General features: G+C 47.2%; 2 protein-coding genes across 8 annotated transcripts in view; one reads left to right on the forward strand and one right to left on the reverse strand.

The window, feature by feature from the left end:
- The window catches only part of SPTB (spectrin beta, erythrocytic), a 91927-nt gene extending 86203 nt beyond the window's left edge, over positions 1–5724 (forward strand). For all 7 annotated transcript variants that reach the window (XM_081838095.1, XM_081838093.1, XM_081838098.1 and 4 more), the window contains one exon: positions 1012–5724. In XM_081838095.1, coding sequence (XP_081694221.1) covers positions 1012–1179 — 168 coding nt within the window. In that variant the 3' untranslated portion in view covers positions 1180–5724. The remainder of the gene's footprint in view (positions 1–1011) is intronic.
- A 689-nt stretch (positions 5725–6413) lies between these two features.
- The window catches only part of PLEKHG3 (pleckstrin homology and RhoGEF domain containing G3), a 49684-nt gene continuing 30916 nt past the window's right edge, over positions 6414–25181 (reverse strand). Inside the window, exons 8-19 of the mRNA XM_081843425.1 lie at positions 22660–22842; positions 20840–20932; positions 20267–20353; positions 19695–19728; positions 19127–19231; positions 16426–16497; positions 14519–14557; positions 13834–13868; positions 13167–13469; positions 12210–12311; positions 10145–11600; positions 6414–8569 (exon numbers count right to left, since the gene is read on the reverse strand). Of these exons, the coding sequence (XP_081699551.1) occupies positions 7761–8569; positions 10145–11600; positions 12210–12311; positions 13167–13469; positions 13834–13868; positions 14519–14557; positions 16426–16497; positions 19127–19231; positions 19695–19728; positions 20267–20353; positions 20840–20932; positions 22660–22842 (3318 nt within the window). The 3' untranslated portion in view covers positions 6414–7760. The remainder of the gene's footprint in view (positions 8570–10144; positions 11601–12209; positions 12312–13166; positions 13470–13833; positions 13869–14518; positions 14558–16425; positions 16498–19126; positions 19232–19694; positions 19729–20266; positions 20354–20839; positions 20933–22659; positions 22843–25181) is intronic.

Genomic DNA, 25181 nt, shown 5'->3' on the forward strand with positions numbered 1-25181 from the left:
TTGTGTTTCATCAAATAACTATTTTAAGTTACTAGAGCTGGCTAGCAAAATGCCACCTTGGGGCTTGCTGTTGCTTTTTGAGGACTGAGTGTATTAAGACTAGTAGCACCTGTGTGTCTGCTTGTATCTCAACTGCTCTATGTATATATTTGAATTACCAGATATTAGAGGGAAAACTCCTCGTGTCCTGTATTCTCATAAGGGATATTGCCTTTAAATGACTGTTCCTGGAACTTTGGGGAAGTCAGGAAAGCTCAGCATTCTATTCAGAGCCAACTGAATGGCTGCAGCCATATGTAGAAATACTGGCATTAGATTGAAATGCCATGTGGAAAGCAACTAACATTGATTTCTAACAGAAAAGGAAGCAAAATAAAATGGGTCTCTAGGTAGGGTTCCGTGAGTAGAATTAATGTGCAACCTTTTTTTTAATAAGGAGATTGAGGCTGCAATCCTATGCCCACTTACCTGGGAGTAAGCACCAGTGAACTTAATGGGGCTCACTTCTAAGTAGACACATATAGGCAGTGCTTTTTTCTGGGGGTACACGGGGTACACATACCCTTAAACATTTTGTGACTCTAAGTTTGGCCTCACTGAGGGGCAGTATTTCAATATGAGTAGGAAAATGAGAGTACCCCTAAACATTTTTTTTAAAGAAAAAAAGCACTGCAGCTGAGTATCCATGTCTACTCAGACGTATAAATCTTTATGTGTGAACTGATCATTCTCTTGGTAATTGAATTTATTGGCTTCTTAATCTATTTTGAATTGTTCTGCTTTAACATTTTTTCCTTCCTTAGTTCAATGTGTTCCTGCCCCTCAGCTTTTCTCTGGGGGAGCTAGCGACAATCAGCCAATATTTTGGATGTTTTTGAAGAAACATTTTAAAATGTAGAAAGTACATAGTCAAGACTGCTGAAATGTCTTTTTGTCTTTTCTTTTGGTAACATTGCTTTGGGTAGCAATTGGCAACTGAAGTGTGTGTAAACCGGATTTTGTTGTTGGCAGGATGAGATGCACACCTGGCTTCAGGGCTTCAGCACAGCAATAATCGAATCCCAAAGCATTAAAACCAAGGCCCAAAGCCTGCCTCTGCCTTCCATCACTACCATGGACGTGAGTCTGACCAAGAAAGACAAAGAGAAGAGATTCAGCTTCTTTCCCAAAAAGAAATAGCTAGACAGGTGGCTTGGTCCAGCCAGATGCCTATGTTCTAATGTGCATAACGGGGGGGGGGGGGACCTGCATGTCTGAGTGTCCCTGGGCACTCCTGGCACCACTCAAAACACTGTTCTCATCTCCACAACACAGCCTTGCTTCTCATTTCCCACCACATCCCCATCTCTCTCCCCCACACAACCCAGGGCATCAAGCCAGTGTTTCAGGTAACAAGGCAACATCCCTGCTGCAAGCAGAGCTGCGAGGTGTGTGTCCTTGGTTGGTTCATTGGGAATGCAGAGTTCAGCAAGGCTGACCTTGTGTGTGATCATGCTTTGCACACCTCTCTGTGAACAAAGAACTGCTTCAGGGGAGAAGACAGTGTGTCGATTTCAGGGGCTTTTTATGGAAGAAAGGAGTGAAGCAGGAACCTAGCCCACCCCAAAAGAGAACTGAATGAAAACCATGATGGCTCTGGAGCAATTCTGCTTATCTCAGAGTTTGGGGAAAATACGTCCTCAGCTCATTGCCAAAAGCCCTGGTTCCCAGAAGCTGCTTTCCCAAATCGTCTGTTGGAATAGAACCGTCATGTGGAATTTCACCATCATCTATAGCACAGGCACACCATGCATCAAGATCCAACCCTCATGCTGGAAGTCAGTTTTCTCTTTTCAGCAGGTCTGATGCTCTTCTTTGCAGGGGCATCTGTGACGTACGCACACACGCATGCACAATACCGTGTCACAAAGCACAGAACTTTCTCACCAAAAGGTTCCACCCAGAGTCCACTGCGTTGGTGGCGGAATCCTTGCTCGATTATAAATGAATCAGGGTTGCAACCAAAGAGGAGAGCATGACCCATGTTCAGACTTCTGCACTAAATTGGTTAGAATGGAGACGTGTTAGAAATGTGTGTGTGTGTTTGTGAAAAAGAGAGGAAGTTTGCTCACCCGCTGCAAGCACTAGGAATACAACGAAGCTGAAGTTAGTTGCAGCTACGCCCCACTGAGAAGCAGCCTGTTGGGTTTCAGGGGACTTTAGCCTCCATTAACTTTTGCTGGATTGTGCCCCACATTACTTGATGAGGTTTTTATCAGCCCCACTATATTTATGCCGGGGTTAACTTTGTGACTAGGCTGAATCCAGGTGCTCTCCCCTCCCCTGAGCTTTCTGTAAACATCTGTTCTGTGTTGGCTCAGCTCTCCAGAAGCAAATGGCTCCTCTCTTATCCCTCCGAGGATGCGTTGTGCCCGAGCATGGCCTTTGGTAATCCACTGCACTGCTTACACTTCTGAAGAATGGAGTGTGGCTTTCTCAGTTACTGTAAATGCAGTCTTAATCCCAACTGCTCCCTTCTGCAGAGACCTCTGCCTGTGATGTGTGGGTGTCTGAATGGCTGTTTAAAATATATACAGGCACATCTAGCTCTGACCTTATGATAAAGTTCACACGCCCCTTATCCAAGGAAGGAATTCATCATTCCCCCCTCCCAAAGACAGATGGCTGCTCAGCTGTATTGCTCTTTTTGGAACATATTGCTGGAGAGCTAATTGCTTTTGACATTGAGTGGAGCCTGGAGATTGCCTTTCCTGCAATGGCCTCTTTGCAGCGCTAGTAAGGATTCTGAAAACAGCAGGCTCCCATTCTTCAGTTGTCTTTTGAGCACCCCACCCCTAGGGCTCATTGCGATTTCTAAACCATGTTTTCTTTGTGGGTGCCATATACCATACAAAAAGTGCCTTAACCTAGGGGCATCCCATTATCATCACTCCAGGAGTGCGCAGGCTCTGTAAACACCATGCACAGATTGGTTTGGATTCTCCTCGCTCGAAAAGGAAGCTATGAAACTGTCTCTTTAAGCAAAAGAGATGGGGTTTGGGGGGGCTGTCTTTGCCTCACACCCACAGCTGTGGGAAAAAGCAGGGCTTGGCTTGACACTTACTGTCATGGATCCAGGTACCAACAGCTGAGGCTTGAGGTTTTTCCACATGTTACCTTTTGTCAAGTCTCAAAAGTGTTAAACTTTTCCAGATCTCCTGGGCTGTAATGGGTAGCTGACAATCAGCTGCCTCACTATTGTGATGAGCAGAGCAGATTCTTCCACAATGCTACATTCGAAAAGCCAATACATCTAAATGGTTTTGAATTATAGTGTTCCGGGTTGTGGAGTCTGGTAGCATTAACCCCACTGAACATCACCAGTACAGTTATACGACGGCTTAGCTGCCAGCCTTCTCCTTTCTGCCATTATAAAACAATCACTGCCATAAAGGATGATCTTCCCCCTTTTATGTTCAGAGTAGGATGCACACCTAGGTGACTGCTGAACAGCAGGTTGTACCACAACTCACATCTTGCAAAATTGGGTTTTTAAATATGAAATTAATCAGTAGGTGCAGGGATGATTGCAAGGGGAGGTGGAGAAGAAAGTTGAAAAGTAGAGCAGGCAGCCATACTAATTAAGCTTCCCTCAATGATGCTGGCAACTGGTGCCAATTGAGGGCTGATAGGGCAAAACGCAAGGAGACCTGCAGTAGGCTTAGCCAGAGCCAACTCAATCTGGTTTTGCCAGTGTGTTCTACAAGTGCAAGACCAAGACTGAGGAGCAGTGCCACACTCTTGACTGGTTCTAAGTGGGAAGGCAGGTAACCATGAGAGCCTTTAGTTCTAATGGAGAAGCTTCCACTGCTTCCATAAGCCTTTCTTGCTTCCAGAAGAAGAGCAAGCAGCGCCCATAAGGACCCTCAGTCAGAGCAGTCAACCCACTAATACTTCTCTGTTGCTGCACAGTTTGGACACTAGTCAGTGATATAGCATGCTATTACAACAAAGACTTAAATATTGTGGATAATTTGCCACAGCACTGATGTTCAAGGCATGCAGCCCTAGCCTGTGCAGATAAAGGGGCGCCTAGGCTCACTGAAAGCTTAGGCACATGTGAAACAAGGCCTATTTAAGCAGAATGCCTTTATGCTCCATTTCAAGGCTAAAACATGGAAGGATTCTCTCCACCAGGGTACCAATGGTTATTGCTAGGGAGAGCTCAAAGGTGCAAAAGGGAGGGGGAACTCTTCTCTAGCAAAAACAGTGGGCACTCTTAGGAACAAGAGCCCCCAGCCTGCCTGGAATCGGCATTCTTCTGGTGACCTTGCAAAGCTGTGCTGAAAACCTGCAGGCTGCTTATCGTCAGCCTGTTCATTGGTGCCCAGACGACGATGCCAGCATTGGGAAAGAGCAGTGCGTCTTTGAGCACATGCAGAGGTCTCCCCCCCCCCCCCGCCTGCCTCCCTGCTTGCAGCTGTGCAGTACTGGCACCTTTTTTTCTAGAAAAGAAAGCACTGCCTGCCATACTTACAATCTGAATGCCCCCAAAGTGGTATTTTCTCCACTCTTCCAGTCCATGCTTATAGAGGATATACTTTATCAGCCTGCTGAAGTGAGCACAGAATGGCTCAACTAAGGGGAAAAAAAAGGCAGGAGGTTTTGACTTCATTGTGGGATTTTTAAAAAAATCTTATGTGAGGCAGCTCTGTCTAGGAGAGGCACCAGGCAAGGAATAGTAGGGATCCTGCAAGTTTAGGGTGACCATTTTCTTTTAGACAACAAAGCACATGAGAATTAGGAGGAGCCGATTCTCCAGCAAATGCCACCAGGAAGAGAAATATTTACTAAACATGCTACCCAACTTCAATTGTACAACAAATAATACCTTTGGGACCTCATAAGCATTCTGGCTTTAGCAAGCTCAACCATCCCTTCCCTTCCTGGAGGATATTTTCACCTGTCAACTCCTGAGTTTCAGGTATGGCAAAATGCTCCTTTTCAGGAAGCTGAAAACACACAAAGCTAAGCTGAAATGTTATTTGAGACTATTCCTGCTGTATGACCACTGCCCTATACTAGGCTATGTGCTAAATAAGGAAGTTGCTTCAGACCTTATGTGTACTTGTTCTGCTCCCCCGTTTCTTTAACCTTTTGCTTGTGCACAGCACCATAAGCTGTGCTCCCAGACCTCTGTTTGGTTTCAGCTTGGCACGTTTCGAGTGCAGTCGTTGTCGGTGTGCCATTTTGTCTCGCTGCATTGTGCTCCTACCCATTACAGACCCAGGGAGTGTTACCATTTCCCTAGCAGGAACCATTTACTGTCTGGCAACTTGCAGCCTTCCCGTGCCTGGCTGCGCCTAGCTCTTCCTTCTTAGATCTAAAGCGACTTCACCTCCGTCAAGCGGCTCCTCCATCAGGCTTAGCTCTCCAAGACCCCACTACTAACGCAGAGGTCAGGACCTGTTAGAAGGGAGCTCCACATGCACCAGGCCCAGAACATGTTTGCTTCAGAAGAGCAAGGGCTGTTTCTTGGAGATACGGAGAACAGCTAAAGTAGCCCAGGACCTCTCCTACAGGTTTATAGGGTTTGGGGGTTCATACTCTTTTAAAAACAGCTAGGCACCAAGTTCCACCTGCTCCAATGTGCTTCCACTGTCCAGAGAAAAGAGCTAAAGCTTCAGAATGTGCTTCAGAAGCAATTTAATAACATTTTTCTAATAAATGAACAAATAAACCCTTCTTGGCTCCTGGATTTTGTGTGCAATTTCTGTTCATTAAGGGCTCACCCACAGTTACCTGCAGTGTGGTTAAAGACACGTGTGAGAGCCTAGGGGCCGGTGTGTAACACCTCTGCTCAAAACTCTAGATGTCCATTTTCTAACAGGCCAAGTTCAAAGTGTTACTATTGGTATGTAAAGCCTTCACCGGATTGGGACCAGTTTACTTGCGGGATCACCTTACCCCACATGTGCCCTTTTGATGGCTTGGGTCTGCAGAACTGCCACTGTTACAGGTGTAACATAAGACCTTTTCTGCACTTTTAAGAAATCCACCTTTTCATATTGCAGCACCTGCACTTTGAAACTCCCTTCCTATTGACATCAGGCAGGCACCTTTGCTATATTATTTTTGGCGCTTGCTTAAAACATTTCTGTTTAGGCAAGCCTACCCAGACATGGAGCAGTTACATGTGTTTTATCTCTCTTCAGCTACTGTTGTATTTAATAATACTCTGGATGTTTTAAAATCCCCATACTGAGAATTTAAATGTTTATATTTTTGTAAACCCCTCAGAGGTGTTCTTACAATCAAGCCATACATAAATTTTGTCAAAATCAAGGAAAAACAAAACACTATGCAGTCATTTTGCTGCCTGGAACACCCACACCGTTTCCAGCTTACAAAAGAAAAGGGAGCACCCCCAAAAGTTATCTTGAATAGCCTTTAATGCAAAGTATCCTTGAACATGTCCAGAGATGTTGCCTAAGGACCTCTGGGATAGTCTTTGGCAGGCAGAGAGAGGAATGGAGCAGACCCATGACATTTTCTGTTGTTTGAAACTCACCCTAAGAAGGTGGGCATTGCTTCTCTGCTGTTTGGTGGAGAAATAACCTCAAATACTTCCCACCCCAGCTGATGAAAACCCACCATTGCACCCTGACTCCTGCCCCAGAAATCCAGAATGTGTTTGTGCCCTGCTTCTCTCAACCGTCACTGCCTACCCTTCAACCCAACATTCGATAATAAGACTGGGCAGCTGCAGCACTTTCCTATTTCTCCATACAAAGCTCTCCTCTAGTGGAGCTGCATTGCTTCCTTTGGCAGTGTCCCATCTTAGAGAAACTTGATCTAAAGACATCCAGTAGTGGGGGTGGGGGCAGTGATCTTTCCAGCCTGACCAGTGAATAGAATAAATCTTCTACCAAGGGATGTGCAGGTCTTTTAAGACCTCCTGGCACTATAGTGGATCAGAACCACACTAGCGTAAGCCCATGCCACTGGTGAACTTAAGAGAGCTCTGTGATGCTCAAGACTTCTCAATCTTACATCTGCAGTAAAAAATCATAGGCTGCAATTCCCCCCACCCATTCCCCCCACCCACCCTCCAAGTGAAGAAACCACAGCCACATTTTCTGGTCAAAAGTGGTTATTGCACAGTGCGTACAAACTGAAATGTGTACACAACTAATATTATTAAGATTATATACTATCAAACTGGGAGTCTTAGATCAACCCTCTGCCAGCCACAGTAAAATCACGCTCTTAAAAATAAAAAAGTAAAGATAAAAGATAATTTGGAACAATAACTTATGGTTATCCTATGAGACTGAGCAACAGAAGGCTCATTCATTTCTGCTGTGGCTTGGCAAAGCAAAGATTTGGTCCTGAAGGGAAAGGAAACACCTTTTCTTAGTGGACCATATGGGTAGCTGCAAAGGAGTCTCTGATTTGTGGTGTGCCTGTCCTGATGGGAAGCTTCTCAGTGCTTCCCGGAAACGTGTGAAGAGTACTTCCCAACAGCGCAGCCAACAAAGGACAGCAACCACCTGCTTCAGAATGCACAGCCATGAGCTCAGCAACTTCCCAGAGGGTAGAGGCAGCTGGACACGAAGGTTGGAGCACAATGAGCCAGGTGCAATCCAGGTCAGAGGAGAAGTGACTGTCACCTGTCCTTTCTCCTCTCAAGGAGCTGGGGGAGAAAATGACATCAACTCCAGAACCATCCTAGTTCATAAAAGAGGGCTTAGCAGCATGGGAGCAACAGACATAGGAGCTCAACTGTTGGAATTGAGGGTCTGGAATTTCTCCCTCAGGTTCTTTACCAGGCTCTGCTGGCTGCTGTCTGTTTTCTCCCGGCAAACCTGCTGAAGTGCTTTGTGGGGAGCTGCTTCCTGGAGGTCCTCCTCACGCCTGCGGTATTCTTCCGAGTCCTGGTAGGCCTTGCACCTCTCCACCACGGCCTTGAGAGAGATCTTCTCCCGGGAAGTAGGGGAGCGAATCTGCACATAGCTCTCGTCTGGATCGACAGTCACATCCAGCAGCTTTTCCATGACAACCACTCGCTGACGGTTCTCCAGAGAGGTCTCGGCCGTAACGCTCAATTCCTTGTGCGCGTCGCAGGCGTGGCCCTGGAGGATGGAGTCCGGTGGAGCTTCCCTTTTGCAGCCTGGCATACCCCCTTGCTGGGGTTTGTCCGCTGCCTTCACAATCCTCTTGGAGGACTGGTGTTCCTCCAGAGCTCTACCAGCTGTATCCACCATTTTTTCAGGGGCTGAGCGGCTCCTGTTGACGGGTTGCGGCCTGCACTTCTGATTCCCTGATGGACAGGAATATTTGGACCTGAGTTCCCGCACATCTGGCCAGTTGAACTTCTCAGCTACGACGGGGCTGAGGGGGCTGCAAGACAGGGTGCTGCTGGTGGGGGAGGCAAGCCGCGGGCTGCTGGAGGAGGGGCTGAAAGAGAAGCGCTTGGGGGACTTCTCCAGGGACGAGGTTGACGATGGGGGGAGAGTCAGTGGGCTGGCCTCCTGCAGCAATACTTGCTCGTAAGTATTGGGGAGGGTCAAGGCTGGCTTCCGTTTGCCTAGAAGAAAAACCAACAAGGAATGAGTGAGGCAGCAATAAGGCAAGGGGTTTGCTGGGTGGGCAGGCTGCAACGGTGGCCCCCCCTCACTCCCCAATCACAGTAGCTCCATTTTTGTTGGCTGAACAGCAGCTATGCTGTTTCCCTTTAAAACAGCAAGGAGGGAAGGAGGCTCCCAGAGGCTGTTCAGCTTGAGAATTGCAAAGTTCTTGGTCACTTTGGTGAGGACCCTTATTAAAACACCCTAGAGGTGGAGGTTTGTCCTGGTGGAAACCTTTCGTATTCAGATATATCCAAGCCAGAAAGATCCCTCCCTGTTCACCTCTGCAATCCCCTCTGGGGCCTCCATCAATTCCATCTCAGAGATATACAGTAGCTGGATGGGGCACCTGGGGCTTCTCTAACAGAGGGAGAAGCAATGGAATTAATTGAATTAAGCTAAATCAGGATGGAAAACCTTTCTCGGCTCAAGGGCCAGAAACGACTCCTACCTTTGCACTGTAAACTACATTTCAGAGGTTGTTATAATCCCCCCTGCCCTCTCTAGCCAGGCAAGAAAAGAGGCATTACCACACTTCAAGGGCACAATCCGTCAGGAAAGAGCACCTGAGGAAGGTGTGGATCAGGCCTGGATAAGGGCTGCGACCAGGGGAAGGAGGAAGGTGTGTGTGGCTAGGACAGAGAGCTCTGAGGAGACTGGATACACTGGGGCACGAGTTCCCCCAGCACTGAGAAAAAGGCAGAGTTCAGCAGTGAGTGCAGCCCAATGCAGGAACAGGCTGGAGAGACGGAGCCCCCTTCCTTCAGTTCAGACCATTTCAACTTTCTCCTACATACCAGGAAAGAGAGTTTTCTCCCCAGAACGTCTCTTTGTATCTCCAGAATCTACAGATCTGCAAAACAGCTCGCTTTGAATGTTTACAAATTGTGCTTTTTCCCAGTTTGGGGGTTGGACAGTGCTCACCAAACACAACTGCCCCAGGGAAAGAAACAGGAGCATGGAAAGCTGTCTTGAGGATGCTGGGAGGTCTGAAAAACAGGCCACCCACTTGGGCTTTTGCCGTTAAAGTAGCACAGGTTCGTGGTTTTGAGCAGCCACAAAAATGTGGCGTGTGCACTGCTTCTTGTGTCCTCCCTGCCCAGGTGTTATTCCTCTGGCCCAGCAAGTGGTACTTGGCTCCGGCTGTCAAAGAGTTCTGCTCTAGAATATAAACTCCTCTGGAAACAGAATCCACTACTACTATTGTAATAAGCATATTTCAGTATTTTTTAAAAATGTGGCTCTTAAAACATTCAATATACTATATTTTACAACTGTTTTATATCTATCTGACACTTTGTGAATCTTTATTTTTGGTGGATGTTGCTGGTGGGGTGTTTTTAATGAAGGTTGCTACCTCCCACGAGCCCAAGAGGAAAAGACAAGTCATTAATCTAAAACTTTAAAATATAAGTCACAATGAATCTCCTATATTTATGCTCACAGCTGTGGCTTCTAGGCACTGCTGAAATTCATATAATATGAACAATGAGGTCCTGCCTGTGATAGCACAGTGCCCTCCTGCCAATACATACCCTTGCTTTTCTTATCTGCCTCCGGCTGGACAGTCAAGGTATTGCCTTTCATCTCCTCCTCCAGCTCAGCAAGCCTCCTATGCGCTGCAGGCTTCTGGCCCTTGATTCGGAGGCTGTACTGGCGGGCCAGCTGGTAGACCTTGTTCTTCACCTTCTCCGCCAGCTCTGCCTCCGTCAGGTGGGCCAGCTGCATTATCCGGGGGTGCAAGCGGGGGAGATACCGATCTTGCTCAGAGCCCCCTAGCTCATGGGCCAGCTTCCAGGGCTTCCTAGAAGGCGCAGCCCGCTCCACGGGAGACTTGCTCTCAGGAGAGGGCACCGCCGACTCCTCTGTGATGGCCCCAAGATCCTCGTCCTCCAGGATGAGAAGCGGCTCGTGGAGGTCAAAGCCGTTCTCCTGGCCATGGAGCCTCTCCGTGTGCCGCAGAGAGGAGCCCCCGGCCACCTGCCCATTCGCCGTGCCTGGCCGAGTGACACCTTCAGGCCTCCTACTCCAGCCCTCTCCGCTCGGCTTCTCCATCTCCTCCCAGATTTTAATCATCTCAGCCGGCGGCCTGAACTCCGCTTCCGTGATGGGCAGGGGGCTTCCAGCAGAGGCTGCCTCGGAGCGGGGGGCCTGTAGCCCAGGCACGGGCCTATTTGACAACACCCAGGCTGCTGTGGGGCCAGCCCCACCACTGGCAGGGCCCCCCGGCCTCTTGTGCTTCAGCCCCTCCTGCGCAGGCTCTGGCTGGGGAAGGCTGTTGATCCTGAAGACGGAATTCCTCACCACCCCTTTGGGGATGTAGGACAGGCTCTCCCGCCGCCTGACGCTGAAGCCGGCATCCTGGTGCTCCGCGTAATCGTAGTAGTTCTTGATCTTGTCTAGCAGTAGGCGGTCCTGATGGGAGAGCATGGACTCCTTCCGCTTGCAGGAGGCATGGTCCGTCTCAAGCAGCCCAGGAGAGGCAGCCCCGCTGCAGGCACTGCTGGGCTCACCCAGGGGCTCTTGCGGCAGGGAGTCTGTGGTGCTGTTCGTGCGACATCCTGCCTTCTCGCTGCCGTCCAGGCTCAAGACGCTGCTGCTGCGGCTAGCCTGCTTTGGAGTCAGGTGGCCCTTGCCCTCCTCGAGTGCCAGGCTGCTGCGGCGAGAGAGGCTGCTGGCAAAGCGCTCTGCAATGACGCTGGCCTGATCCAGTACAGAGAAAGGGAGGATGCTTCTGGCCTGGGGTGCACGTCTGTCCTCCTCCTCTTCCTCCTCTTCTTCTTCCTCCTCCTCGCTACTAAGCGGCTTCAGTTCAGTATGTTCAGTGGGCTCCAGGCTATCTGAACGCTGTTGATTCAGGGTTCCCCACTGGCCTGCCATGACTGGCTCCAGGTTGCCCATCGACTCGGGGTCTGAAGGACCCTCTTCCAGGTACTCTTCCTTAAGGGGAGAAGCTTCTAAGACCATGCTGAGTTCGATGGCTGACCGCGCCTAAGAAATGTGCCCACAGAAAGAGAAGGAAAGTTTTGCACACTTAACGCATAACCCAAAAAATGGTGGTCTTGCAGATAAACAGTTTAAGGGCTAAGTTAATAGTCACTACTCAAATGCAACCAACTCTTGAACCCAGCAAATATGTTGGCTTCTAAGGCAGGGAACCCACCAACTACTAAGCTGACTCAATAGCAGACAGAAATATTGCTCATTTTTATGTTGTATCTTCTGGGGACAATGTGGACCATCCATTGGAAAAGACTGTGGCATAGAATACTCAGTATGGGAACGGAGTCTGGGAAGTGGAATGTCCAGGAGCCTTTGGCTTTGAATCCTATTTTTAGTGTTAAGGGCCAAGAGTTTCCCTGTCTCAAAATTGGCATGAGCAGAAATTCCATTCTCCCCAAGGAATGTAAGAAGCTGCCTGACAGAGCAGACAGTCCTAACCTGGATGGACCTGTGATCTCCCTGGTTGAGGTTCTCCAGGGTTTCAGAAGGGACATTCCCAGCCCTCTCTGGAGATGCCAGAGACTGAACCTGGGAGCTCTACCCACTGAGCAATAGCACTTCCCCAAACAGCAACTCTGCCAACCACCAACCACTCACCTTTGGGACAGATGAGACATTATCCCCGACCCTGTTTTTCTCACCACTGCTGCCTGGCGACTGGTATTGCTTGGGCCCTTCCTGTGCCTTGTGGCTCTTGGCCTGAACCAAAACAAAAATATTAGAGAGTTGAGTACATGCTACTGAGAAGAAGCCATTTGATGAGCAGCCAAACATCCCTAGCCATTGTTATTTGTCATTCTGAAACACCATATGACTTTACAATGTCCCAGATAGCTAAAATGCATCACAAGTGCCCACGCAGGTCCAAGTCCAATATTCTAGCCATTGGACGCAGCAACAAAAACCACCTGATGTCACATCCATCAGCCTTGCAAGCAGCAGGTGAACGCAAGTGCTGGTGGCTCTGGTTTACTTGCTGCCCTGGCACAGAGGAGCCTTGCAGTTGCTTAAGCCAGTCCCAATTTCATCCAGGAACACAGCTTTCCCGAGCAGACTCTCTACACGTCTTGCTATGGAGTGCCATAGTTAAAAACTGCAGGCTGACAAACTATCTGGAAGGTGCACAGTTAGTGCTGGATCCAGGGACGGTCCAATAGCACAGGCAACAGGACTTGGAAGAGGTTCCTGCTTAACGTTAGCTTTGTCTCATTATCAAGCTGCTAACGTGGAAGAACCTTCCTGACAAGAGGACAGGGAACGGCAGGAAAAGGACCTCCCACAGCTACAGAGATGGTAAGACCCAAAGAGCCTCTTTTGTTATCAAGCCACAAATCTTGTTAGCCCCCGTGAAGGACTGCACAAAAGCACCAAGTCAGTCAGTAGTATCACTGAAGGGTTAAAACAGCTGCAAAATAAACCACACGGGAACCTCTGGGGCTGTCCCACATCTGATTAATGGGAAGATGGCACAGAAGGAACGGAGGGCAGCCACGAGCCATGCACCAAGCCAGCATGCAGGAGGGAGACGCAGCAGGGGTTGAACAGGCACCTCACCGTGCTGCCCCAGGAGAAAAGCAAAGCGTTGGCCCGATAGTGCCAGCAGTGGAGGACGGCCATCAAGGAGCTTGCAAAGTCTGCCACCTGCTCCGTTCCTACCAGCCTCTCCTCCTCTTCCTCTTCCTCCTCCTCTTCGTCTTCTTCCTCCGGCCCCATATCCTTCTCGCTGCCATCGCTTTCAGCCAATTCTTCCAGAGATTCCTGGGGAAGGGCCTGCCGATCCTGCTGCTGCTGCGGCAAGCTGTTGGTGGGGAGTGAGGGCTCCCCAAACTCCAAAAGGGCTCCATCACTGCCTGCATGCTACGTGAAGTGAGGGCAAGCAGGGGCTTTTAGAAAGGCCCCAGAGCTGGGGCACCAACAGAGACACCGCTTAGGGTGCCCTTTCCTCAACCTGCGCTCGATCGCTGCCTGCTCAACATGTGAGCAGAAGCACACAGCTTGGAGCTGTGAGAAGCTTACTGGCCACCCTGTGGGAGATGGCAGTGGTCAGAGGGAAATGTCATTTTGTTATTAAAATGAATAATGGCCCCTGCACCAACATTTACCCCAGAGCAGTTTACCTTTAAGGTGGTGTTTTGGTAAGGGACCCAAAGCCCATCGCATGTCACCAAAGACTTTAATTTCCTTAGAAAGGGAAGACCCATCTTAATTTCCCTCATTTATTTTGTCTTCTAGAATTTCTGTCTCTTACCTTTAGTCCTATTGCCAGATTTGTAGCACAGGAAGAAGAAGGGGGGAAAAAGAGGCCATTAGGAAAAAGGTGGGGTCTTGTTTCCCTGCCCAGGTAGTCTTCCTCCCTATTTCCCAATCTCCATTTCAGGCACACTCTTACTCTTTATAAGCAGCAGACACAGCAAACATGCTGGCAGAGAGCCATTTTTACATCACTTATATCTTATTACAGTCCCTTCCAGCGGCTGTGGGTCCCCTGAGAAGGCAGTGGGTCAACCACAAGGCAACAGGAAGAAGTCACTGCTGAAGGAGTGACTGAGTAAAGGAACAATTCAGGCTCACACACTTTGAGCAGGGGTGGGGAAACGTCAACCCTTTGCCAGCCTTGCTCTCTGGGGCTGGTGGGAGTCTAGTCCAACAACATCTGGAGGGCTCCAGGTTCCCCCATCCCTGCCTTTCAGCATCTAAGGTGCCTTGTTTAGCAATATAGAATTGCCCTGTGCTCACAACTGCTAGCTGTAATAAATCTGAGATAGGAGTGACCATTGGCATAAGGACGGGCACCTGTCAAATCCCACCCACACTGGTCAAGTAAACCTGGGACAGGGAAATCTGGTCAGTACAGAGCTTCTTCCACCTAGGCTGGGGGGATGTGGGAAAGGGGGACATCCACTCACCTCTGTTGCTCAGTTGCTTGAGAATCTGTTTTGTTGGTTCTGCAATGAAAGAAAAGTTTGCGAGATCAGTTCTTGAAATGCTGGTTCAGAGCCCAGAAATACCAGAAAAGGTGGGGAGAACCCCGGCACCAGCCTCAGCCCACCACCTCTGCCCCTCCAGAAGGAAACACCTTGAAGCATCTGAGTGAAGTGCAGAACAGCACTAGCCTCCTCTGTGCAGTGCAGAACAAGCCTCTCAGAGAACAGCATCACCAGTCTTTCACCTGTCAAGGACCACACCTAATCCCTCCATCCCTGTCCAATCACAGGCCTTCAGGGGAGTCCCGGTTAGAACTTCTCCATGGCTCAGACATATGGCTCTTATCCACAAAGAGCAGTGTGTTCAGTATTGTGGACCCAATTTTATAGAATGCCCTTCCAGTTGAGGTCAGACTGGACCCCTCCCTGTTGGACTTCCAGTGCCTACAGATGACTTTTAAAATTATTATTCCAACAGGCGCTTTTGGAAGTTTGATTTTCTAGTTTTAACTAGGTTTTACCTTTTCTGTATCCTGTTCCTTGCACACTGCTTAAAGACTATTGTAGTTAAGCGGTATATAAATTGTTTAAATTTAAATAAATAAATCTGTGCTTGCAAGCCACCAAGACTAAATGAACTAGGAGGCCAAATAAACCAGCAGATTTTAAAAAAGTGAGCCCTGTCTCTCACCCAGTCTTCTACAGAAGGGGCTGTGTATACTCCAGCAGCAAATAAAAATAAAAATCCAGAATCTGCTGCCCAGAATCAGACACCTCCCCCCTGCAAACTCGGCAGTTTCTTATTATGCAGAATTTATTCCACTTTGACAATCCAAGTTGGACTGCAAATAAGATGAAAGGAGGCCAAAAGCCCAGGCAGGAAACAGGGTGTCCCATTTTCCAGGTGCCTGAAGCCCTGTTCGCCCTTCTTAGGCTTCTATGATTTCAAGAGACATTTCCCACATCTTTTCAGAAGCCACAAGAACTTCACATTTACTGTGTCTGGTGCTATTGCATTTCAAATGGGGAACTTCGGGGTCAGGGGCCCAAATGCAGCCCTCTAGGTCTATCTGAACCTCCAGTCTCTCTCCAGGCCTCATCTTTCAACAGTCTTGCTTTGACCCTCCCTTGAGTGTTTTTGCCTGGCTGGAATGTGTCCTTGAACCATGCTAATGCCCCTTACTTGCCTGGAGTGTGTGTCAAAACTGGCCTACTCTACAGATGTAACCTTCAGCCATTGCTCCACCCACTTTTGCCTCTGGCCCTGCCCACCAATGACATGCGGCCCCTGAAAGATTGTCCAAAAGTGAATGCAGCCCCTGAGCTAAAAGGGTTTCCCACCCCAGATTTAACATGCACTAATGTAGAATTAATCTAAATAAGCAACTACGAAGAGGGAATGATGTTGGGTAACATATGGGTGTGATCAGATTTTTGAATATTGAGTTGACTGTATACTGTAATTAGTATTCTTTTGACACATGTGCAAATTAATCGAATTATTGTTCTCCTTGTAGAACATGATTTATTTTCTATGCTGACTTCGCTAAATGAAATTAACTATGTAGGTTCTATAATTAGTAGTAGAGTTGATAAAAGAAAAAGAGAGGAGCAAAAAATGGGATTCTCACAATTCTGTGTCACATACCAATTTGTGAACTCATGGAATAAACACAGCCCTGCCTATAGAGCTTAAAAGCCAGCATCATCTATGACGTTCGCTGGAGACTGAGAGGCATGTTCAGCCAGCATCGTGCCCAGGAGGCAAAGCCCATAAGCTATTCCGCAGTAAGGTTTGACCCAAAGAGCTCCACTTGCTTGCTCCCAGCCCCACAACACCAGATGGCAGAGCCCCTTCGTGCCACATGCTAAATCAGTGGAGCCCGCACCAGATTTCCTGCGGCCTTTACGCTCGAGTCCATCTAGGAGCCTCTCAGCAGTGTTTTTGCCACGGAAAGGCTCTAAGGATAGGATATAAGATACCTGTTAGAGTCAATACCATTCTGCTGGGGATGTTACTAAAGCCCTGCCTTGCTGGGGCCTGCACCACACTAGGGATGCGGTGACTCAGTGCAGTGATGCACCTGGACCAGTGTCAGCCATCGGCAACCTTGGGCACCTGCTGAGGATCCATTGCTGCCACCTCTGCTGCCCCAGATTCCCTTGTTTGCCACTTTGATGAACACAATGCTGAATTGCCCACAATGCCCCAGAACAATGCACTGGGGGCAAGTACAATGGCAACGGCTTGGTACCCAGAGAGGTGCTGCTACCACTGCCCTTGCCTTCCTCCTTTGGTAAGCGTACTTGCCCACCTCATGTCCATTGGAATGGGAGGAGGAGGTATTGGTGATGCTAGGAGAGAAGAACTGCCTGCTGCTGGGGGGTGGGGGGAGCATAAGAGGAACCTATGCTGTATGGTCCTATACTGCTGCCGGTTGCAGTGTGAACTAGATTATTTGTAGGGTCTCCTTCCAACTCTCTGGGCCATTCTAGATTATTTTCAGGGCACAAAGAGCATGTTGTTTTGACACTCTTGTTGCAGGCATAAATATTACATTGTGTTTTACTCAGAGCAGACACGACTACATTAGGTCCATAATACCACCCAATAGCTATTTAAGAGGCCCATTTTCTCAACACTCCTGGATAAAATCTTTTAACGATCTGCTTTTAACAAGCAGGTGCCCTTCAGAAGATCCTCTAGTGAGCTCTCTTTTTAGAAGCTGTCTAGGCTTGCAGCACCCAAGACTTGAGCTCAGCAGTTCTCTCTTGACACAGCAATCAAACAATGCACACAGGACCTCAGCACACTTTTACACGCCACAAACTCAGCCCAGCACACAGAGACCCATAGGCATCTACTAGAGTTGCGAGTCGCAAAAGCAGGCCATGATGTGTGTGGTTCCCCCCCATCCCAAAAAAACCTATGCCGTGTAAGAAGTTGTTGACAGCAAGAGCACCCTTTGTTAGGATAAGAAGTCAAGTAGGAATAAAAGGAATTTGGAACGGCTTCCATGTTTTGGTATGAAAGTACAACACCCAGGAGAGTCAACGAAATGGAACCAGCCTGCCCTGACTTGCACAAGCTTGCCTGACACATTGGTGAAAGGTGGTTTTTCTACACAACAATCTGAAGAGCAGTCAGAGGGAGCAGTGGGAGAGGGGTCACTAGTTCAGTGGTAGACTTCCCAGTTCAGCTCCCAGCCTGCATTTCAGCTAGAAGGAATGGGAAAGGCCTCTCTACCGGACACCCTGGGATACTGTCTCAGATCAAGGATGCGGATGGAGGACTAGCCTGGTTGAAGTCTGTCAGCTACGTGTGTTCAAGGCAGTGTGTCCACCTATCCTAGCCTCCTGAATTTGGAAGCAGATTGGCCTGAATGTTGTGAAAGAATGATAAATACTTCTTGAGTGTGGAAATTGCATAGGATAGCATTTGCCAAACGTTTGCCTCCAGATGTTTTAGACTACAATTCCCATCAGCCCCAGGTCAGCGAAGACTGTCCTAACAGCAGCACTGATGGGTCAGACGAAAAGGCTGAACCAATTCATCACCTTGCTGCCAATAAATAGTCAGGTTGCTATTGCCACAGTTTTTCCACAGTTTAGGCTACTGATGGCAGATGCAAGAGGGACCAGGTGAGGGGAGAGGACGAAGTTGTTTACTGGCATGTTCCAACTCTGAATTACCTGTTTCTGAAGCAGAGGTTCAAAACAGGAAAGAGAACAGGCTCTAGTACTTATTTGAAACAAGACCTCTTTTTAGCTCTATGTGTGTTATTGAATAGTGTGTTTTTTAAAACAAAAGTTCAATATGGTCTATGACAACCAAAGTTTCGTAGTTTTTATTTTGCATTTATGTATGTAAAAATGTATATGGTATAAATGAGTATTATCCTATGTTTAAGAATCAGTATTTCAATGTCCATTAACTCCATTGATAGCAGGTATAACAGATGTTGCTGAACTATCACTCTCAACATCCCTTGCCATCGGCCATGCTTCCTGAGGCTGATGGAAGTTGTAATGCAGCAACATCTGGAGGGCCAAAGCTTCCCTATACCTGGTCTACAGCTCCTGAAGGGGGAGTATTTCACTCCAAAATGTGTAGAACGAAAATGAAAAAGTATTCTACCAGTAAGCACTGGACCTGTTCTCCTTTCTGTTTTGATTCTTCATGGTGCTTCCTGTATTGCTGAAGTGAAGGTGACAAGTTCACGGTGACAGTGGGAGAAAAATTCCCATAGAACTGTCCAGAACAAATAAAGGTATGTTCTCTGAACATTGTCTGTGTGTGTTTGTGGTGTGCCAGAGGTCATTAGGCCTTGGCAGAGTAAATGCTCCAGCACCTGTCAGCTGCACTAAGCTCCAAGGCCAAATATTAATTGCTATCAACAGACTACTGGACAAGCCACTGCAGAAAACAAAAACTTCTGCCCTATAGTCAACAGCAACAGCAGCAGTAGTACACACAAGGTATGCCATCAGGATACAGTAACAACAGCTACAGCTACACACACACACACACACACACACCCACACACACACACACCACTGCTTGGATAGGTACATCCCTGCCCTGTTTACCTGATTGCCGGCGCCCCTGCCGGCCATACTGAGGAATGTCTTCTGTAGGTTGGTATGACAAGGACTTCTTCAGCCTCTCTGGACTGTATTTGTAGCGAGAAGGATCTAAATGAAGCGGCAGGAGTGTTTGAGAACCTGTTAACTGCCCCCACTTGGTATGACCAACCCCCTCATGCATGAACCATGCTAACACCACCTTACCATTCTAATCCCCTAAATATTACATTTAGCAGCAGAGGCTCCAGCAAGCAAACTCAGGCTCGGTTCGCAATCGAAGGAGGTGACAATTATATTAATTACAAGAGACAGAGAATTGGATCATCAATACAGCATCACATCTCAGAATCACATTCCACTTATTGTTGATTTCTGTGTTGTGTAATCTTCCTGCAACCAGGTGAAAGAACCTAACCCCACGAGGCAGAGTACATTCTTAGACTTGTGTTGGGAAATTCTGACATGTCTGCTGCCTTGCCCTGCTGAGGACACAGTAAGCAGGAGGAGGGTTTCTAAAAACAAACTACTGGGACATTTTTTATTATTTTTTTAGAAAATAATGGAAACTTACAGTATGAGTCCATTTCCAAGATAGCTTCCTTGGCCTGAAGAAAAGAAGGTATTGGCTTAGCACTAAACTGAAAAGGAAATGGAAATCCAGGATCCTGAAACCTGAGGCAACGGGGAGTTCCCACCTCTCTTCCCTCCCCCAAAGAATAGCAGAGAGAGAGGAAAGGAGAAAGGAGGTTCCCCTAAGCCCCATCACCCCTGGACACTAGGAACAAATTCCACCACAACAGTTGCCCCTTTCTCAGTTGGACAAAGGAGCAGACAAAATTCCAAACACCAAACCTCTCATACCCACATTATGGAAGCTCCTAGGCCTAGGCCTAGCTTGATATGGCTGGGCTTTTTATGATTCAGTAAAGAGAACCAATCAAGCATACTCAAGAGTAAAGAAAAGGCAAAGATGTATAGAAGAAAGAACACCTCCAATAGCACCCCTCTGATTCAAAAAAGAAAAAGAGCATTTCTTGAGACATGGCTCAGACTAAGCTTTAAAGAAAGGCAGAGAACCCCATGGGGTCTCCAGCATCCATTCTACAGACATGCGAAGGAGAAGGAAGGAGAGCCTCCACTTACTTTCTGAGGGATGATGGCGTGGTGGTTTTCCAGAATCAGGCGCTTGATGTGATGAGTCCAAACCCGCTTCTCCTCCCCCGATTTGGCCTGGGAACAAAAGTACACCTTATGCATCTGGGAAGCCAGGATTACTCACCTGACTCAGCTACACCTCAGCCCTTTTTGTGTGTTGCCACTCTTTCCGCTATTATCATGCAAACGCACACACCAGGCCCACCTGCTGTGGACACCTAACAACTCACTCTTATGATATTCCCCAATTAGCATTCTTATCACCAGTATCTCCACACCGCTGACAAACATTGGCATTGCAACGCACCAACAAACTGCCCTAACCCCTCATTCACATCCTCTTCCTTCCAAAACACACACCTTGCATTCTCTGCCCCAAAACCAATCGACCCATTTTCTCAGGTCCTGTTACTGCCCCTCTTATTTTCACTCGGCGCCTGCCCTTATTCAGGCTGCCAGTTCTGCATCAGGCACCCCATCAACACACGTTTCCAACTATCTCCGCACCTTGCCCCCAAATCACTTTCAAACCCGCTTATAAAGGACAGTGGCTTATCTCACCTGGATGTTGTACTGCTGTTTGCTGTGCTTGTAATGGGTGACGGTGAAGCACAGTGAGTCTCGTGTACTCTCAATCAGCATCAGGGAGGAGCACTGAAGGAGCAGAGGGAGAGATGTCAAACCAAGGTACCCATTACAACGTCAACAACAAAAGTTCGCCAAATCTGCCATCTCTCTGAATCATCTGAGGGCTGCCAGGATAAACAGAGAGGCATCCTCAGAAGGACGACAAAGCCCTTTTAACTTGCCCAACTTTGGGTGGCCAAGGTTTGGGGGGGACGACCATAAGGTTTGTTATAATATTTATAAGTGTGTGTTTGTCAATTCCTGTGTTGTTGTCAGTTCCTTTTTAAAAACAATGTAGTGAACTAAATTTTAGGACAGACATAAATAATATAAAGAAGAAAAACATGCTGTATTCAGAACTAAAGAACACCAGTCCCCCTCCCACCCCATCATCCACTGACCCTCTCTCCCCACCCCTTCCACAGAGAATTTGATGCCATCAGCACATCCAAAGCATATTCATACTTGGTTATGGTAGGAACACAGATTCAAGTAAAGAAAAAGTACCCGGTGTATACACCTCTCAGGCTTAAAACAGCCAAAAAGATTTGTATTGGGCTGGAACAGATCTATTATCACCTTGCATATGCACATGTTGTTGTTGTCGGTTCCTGTGCCTTTGAGATGGGCGAGAGTGGCACATATAAATATATAAATGTTTGATGTACAGAAAGATTAAGGGTAGCCTTTCTTGGCAACAGCAAAACAAAGAGAAAGGAGATGGGGGTGAAATTTGGGGCAGTCACTTCACACCATCACATTGTGGGGTCAGCAGGTGCCACTGCAATTTATATACAAGCCAGTAGCAAGAAAAATGGATTCCCCCCCCCCACTCCCTTTTGGCTGTGTGGAAATAGCAGCACACCCATTGATACCCTTTTCCTCTTAATTAGTCTGGAAAAGCCACCACTCCTTTGATTTTGCATTCGAAGTCACTAATGCAAATGTGTCTGTGGAGCAAACCTCCCCGTTTTCTTGCAACTGGGCATTTGAAGGGGAACAAATTCACACTGTTGCTCTCATGTATGTGTGAGAAATGCCCTCGCCATCCCTCTTCCCTCCTGAGTTATGCCTAGTATTGTGCTGGAAGACGGAAGGCAGCAGCAGTGGGAGAGTCAGGTCAGGTAGAGAAAAGTTTGCCTTGGGGCCTTCTATAGTGGATCATAAATTCACATCTGTTTCAGCTGTCCGGTATGAGTTCCAAAGTGACAAAGAATGATTCATGCTCACACCCCTCCTACCCTGATACCCAAGATGCCCTCCTGACCCCTCAAAAACAGGGAGGAAGAATTAATCACACTGCCTACTCATAGGGAGGAGGGGGAGATGAACTTCTTTTCAGTTCACGTTTAATAGTGAATCTACTAATTTCGCACTTGCCAAAACAATACATGAAACGAAACTCAGCCAGCCTTTGGAATTCACATTTCTCCAAATTTTGTAGTGCAGTCCTCCAGCCAAGTAATGTGTACAAAAATGCAAATATTACGGCAAAGTGTGCATAAAAGTACATGGATCAGGGTAAATAGCATAAAAAATATGTTAGGTTAGGGGAAACTGCTTTGCATAAATGTATATCAGGAGAAATTCACACTAAAATGCTGGTGAATTTTCATGGACTGTAAAAAAACAAACCAACTGATGTGGAAATGTGGATGACTGGACTTCAAGATTGGAAAATTGACAGAAACCAAAACTGAAAAGATTCATTCATCCCCCTGAATGAACAGAATTGCAAGGTTGGGACTACTTACTGGAATGTGGCTTTTGTATATATAATGATCGCCCCGTTTCTTTGTTATCAGCAAGATCTTGTCAAACAAGAAGAAAGTTCTCTCATTCCTGACCCGATGGACGCGGAAAGTACCCTCCAGCACAAGTTCTCCATAAGTGGTCAGGTCAGGACCCTTCCAGTTTATAAGCAATGACTGAATCTCCTGTAAAACAGCAAAAGGTGTGTGTGGGGGGGGGTGTTTGTTAGAAAAAAGATGAAATATTTCCATCCCCATTAGGAGCCATTTCAAGGCAACCCCAAACAGAGTCACGAAGATGCCAGCATTGGTTGTAGTCTGTGCTGTGACAGAATTACAGCCATTTGAGAATTTTTTTTTGGGGGGGGGATGTTTTATGGTATGTGGGTAGTACCCAATGCCACACAAGTAGTGTTCCACTAGTGCAACAGGGCTTCCTCTCCCCACATGTCCCCAAAATTTGCTCCAGGAGGTCTCCCTACCCTCTGGAGCAGATTTTGAGTATTTGCAAGGGGCTTGAGGGGAGATAAGAGCAGCGAGGGGGGAAGTCCCATTGTACAAGAGGAACGACAGCATTGGATACAATGCTATACATTTAGCCTGCAGAATACATTCATTTCAACACAACTCAGAATATAAGCTTCCCCCCAACACTTCCATTGTTTAACCTTCACAAACATTCAAAGTATTTTCGAAATCTGTCAGCAGTCTTGAAAATAAATGCCTAGCATTACCAACAACAAAATGATCTGAATGGTTTCGTACCCAGAGGGTCTCTTTCATCAGCAAAAGTTAAAGAAGGGAATCTTAAGTATTCTAAATATTTGTCCCTTTCTTCTACTTAGTTTGAAAGGTTCTAAGGATCTTCCAAATGAGACACTGGAAAGGTAGATTAGTCCAGTGTAAAGTCACTCTGTGAGGCTGAACCAAAGCAGCTGGGGGAACACAAGCCCCTATTTTTATATATTTCTGTCATTTATAGCCAGTCTTCTAATGAACTATTCAAGGCTGCTTCTCTCTCTGCCTCAATGTTCCCTCTGCTATGAGAACACATACACCTCCAAACCGGACTCCAATTCCCTTCAGCCCCAAGTCAGCACGGCCAATGTTCAGGGATGATGGGAGATACAGCCAGCAACATCTTAGCATGGGCACAGGTTCCCCATTCCTGAGTCAGAGGGTTCTAGTGTTACAGGTTGAAGCCAGAAGGGGCATCGTGACAAATCATTCAGCCGGAACTCCGGTATTATTACAGGACATTCCATCAGCAATTGCTGCTTCTTGCCTGAAGCCCAATAAAGAAGCGCTTGCTACACAGCCCCCACAGATCAGAATCTGATCCACAGCTTGTGTAATATAAACCACCAACCCATAAAAAGAGTCATTTAGAAAGAATTTTGCTCCCACCATCTTCCTTCGCTCTGGACAGATAGCTACAGGTGGCAACCCTTCATTTTTAGTAACTTGCTCTTTCTTTTTAATCCTTGTGTAGTTTCCAATTTGTGGGTGTTTTCATGCCATTACAGTGGTACCTCGGTTTACAAACTTAATCTGTTCCTGAAGTCCGTTCTTAAACCAAATCCGTTCTTAAACTGAGGCATGCTTTCCCTAATGAGGCCTCCCGCCGCCAGTGACCTTTCACCATTCGGTTTCCATTTGTAGACCGAGGTAAAGGTTGCAAACCAGAACACTACTTCTGGTTTTGCGGAGTTTGTAAACCGAATAGTTCGTAAACAGGACTGTTCTTAAACCGAGGTACCACTGTATATTGCAGGTGACTAAAGAATTGATTGCCCCAGTTCAAATTACTTTTGTAGTTATCTTAAAGCTTGCCTACTGTTTCCATAGGGTGCCATCATCACCTTGCTCAAATTCCCTGCAGAAATAAATTAATTGGCTGAAAACACAGATGAAAACTAAGGTAAGGCCTGACACCACCTACAGCAGGCATGGCCAAACTTGGCCCTCCAGCTGTTTGGGGACTACAGCTCCCATCATCCCTGACCACTGGTCCTGTTAGCTAGGGATGATGGGAGTTGTAGTCCCAAAACAGCTGGAGGGCAAAGTTTGGCCATGCCTGTCCTATGGCAACCTACGTGCACTTCTAAAACCTCAAGAAGAGAAAAATTTAAATTCAATGTTTGGAAACATGTCATTAAATTTCCATGACACTAATGCTGATACGGGTGGAGTCCTCACAAGGGTGTTTTAAGACTGAATAATGTAAATGAAATCTGGAATGATGAGAGGCTAAGGAAGTGCAAGCAAACTGGGAATGCACTTAAAATCTGCTGGGGTGATATTGTGAGGCTATTTGCAGGACTCTAATTGTGTTAAGGCTCAAACCAAAAATTGATATTCAGTACTAGGGGGTCAGTCCCTGAACTTGTTAAGCATCAGAAAATAAATGCAGATAATCACTTCCTCATCTGGAATTTCCAGGCTTGTGTCTTGTCACATCTCCTTGATGTTAAGCTCCATGGGTATTGTTGGAAGGGCCATGTTAACATTTTAGTTAGAAGTTA

The sequence above is a fragment of the Podarcis erhardii genome (assembly GCF_964252035.2).
Source record: "Podarcis erhardii genome assembly, chromosome: 1".
In the NCBI taxonomy this organism is placed as follows: Eukaryota; Metazoa; Chordata; class Lepidosauria; order Squamata; family Lacertidae; genus Podarcis; species Podarcis erhardii.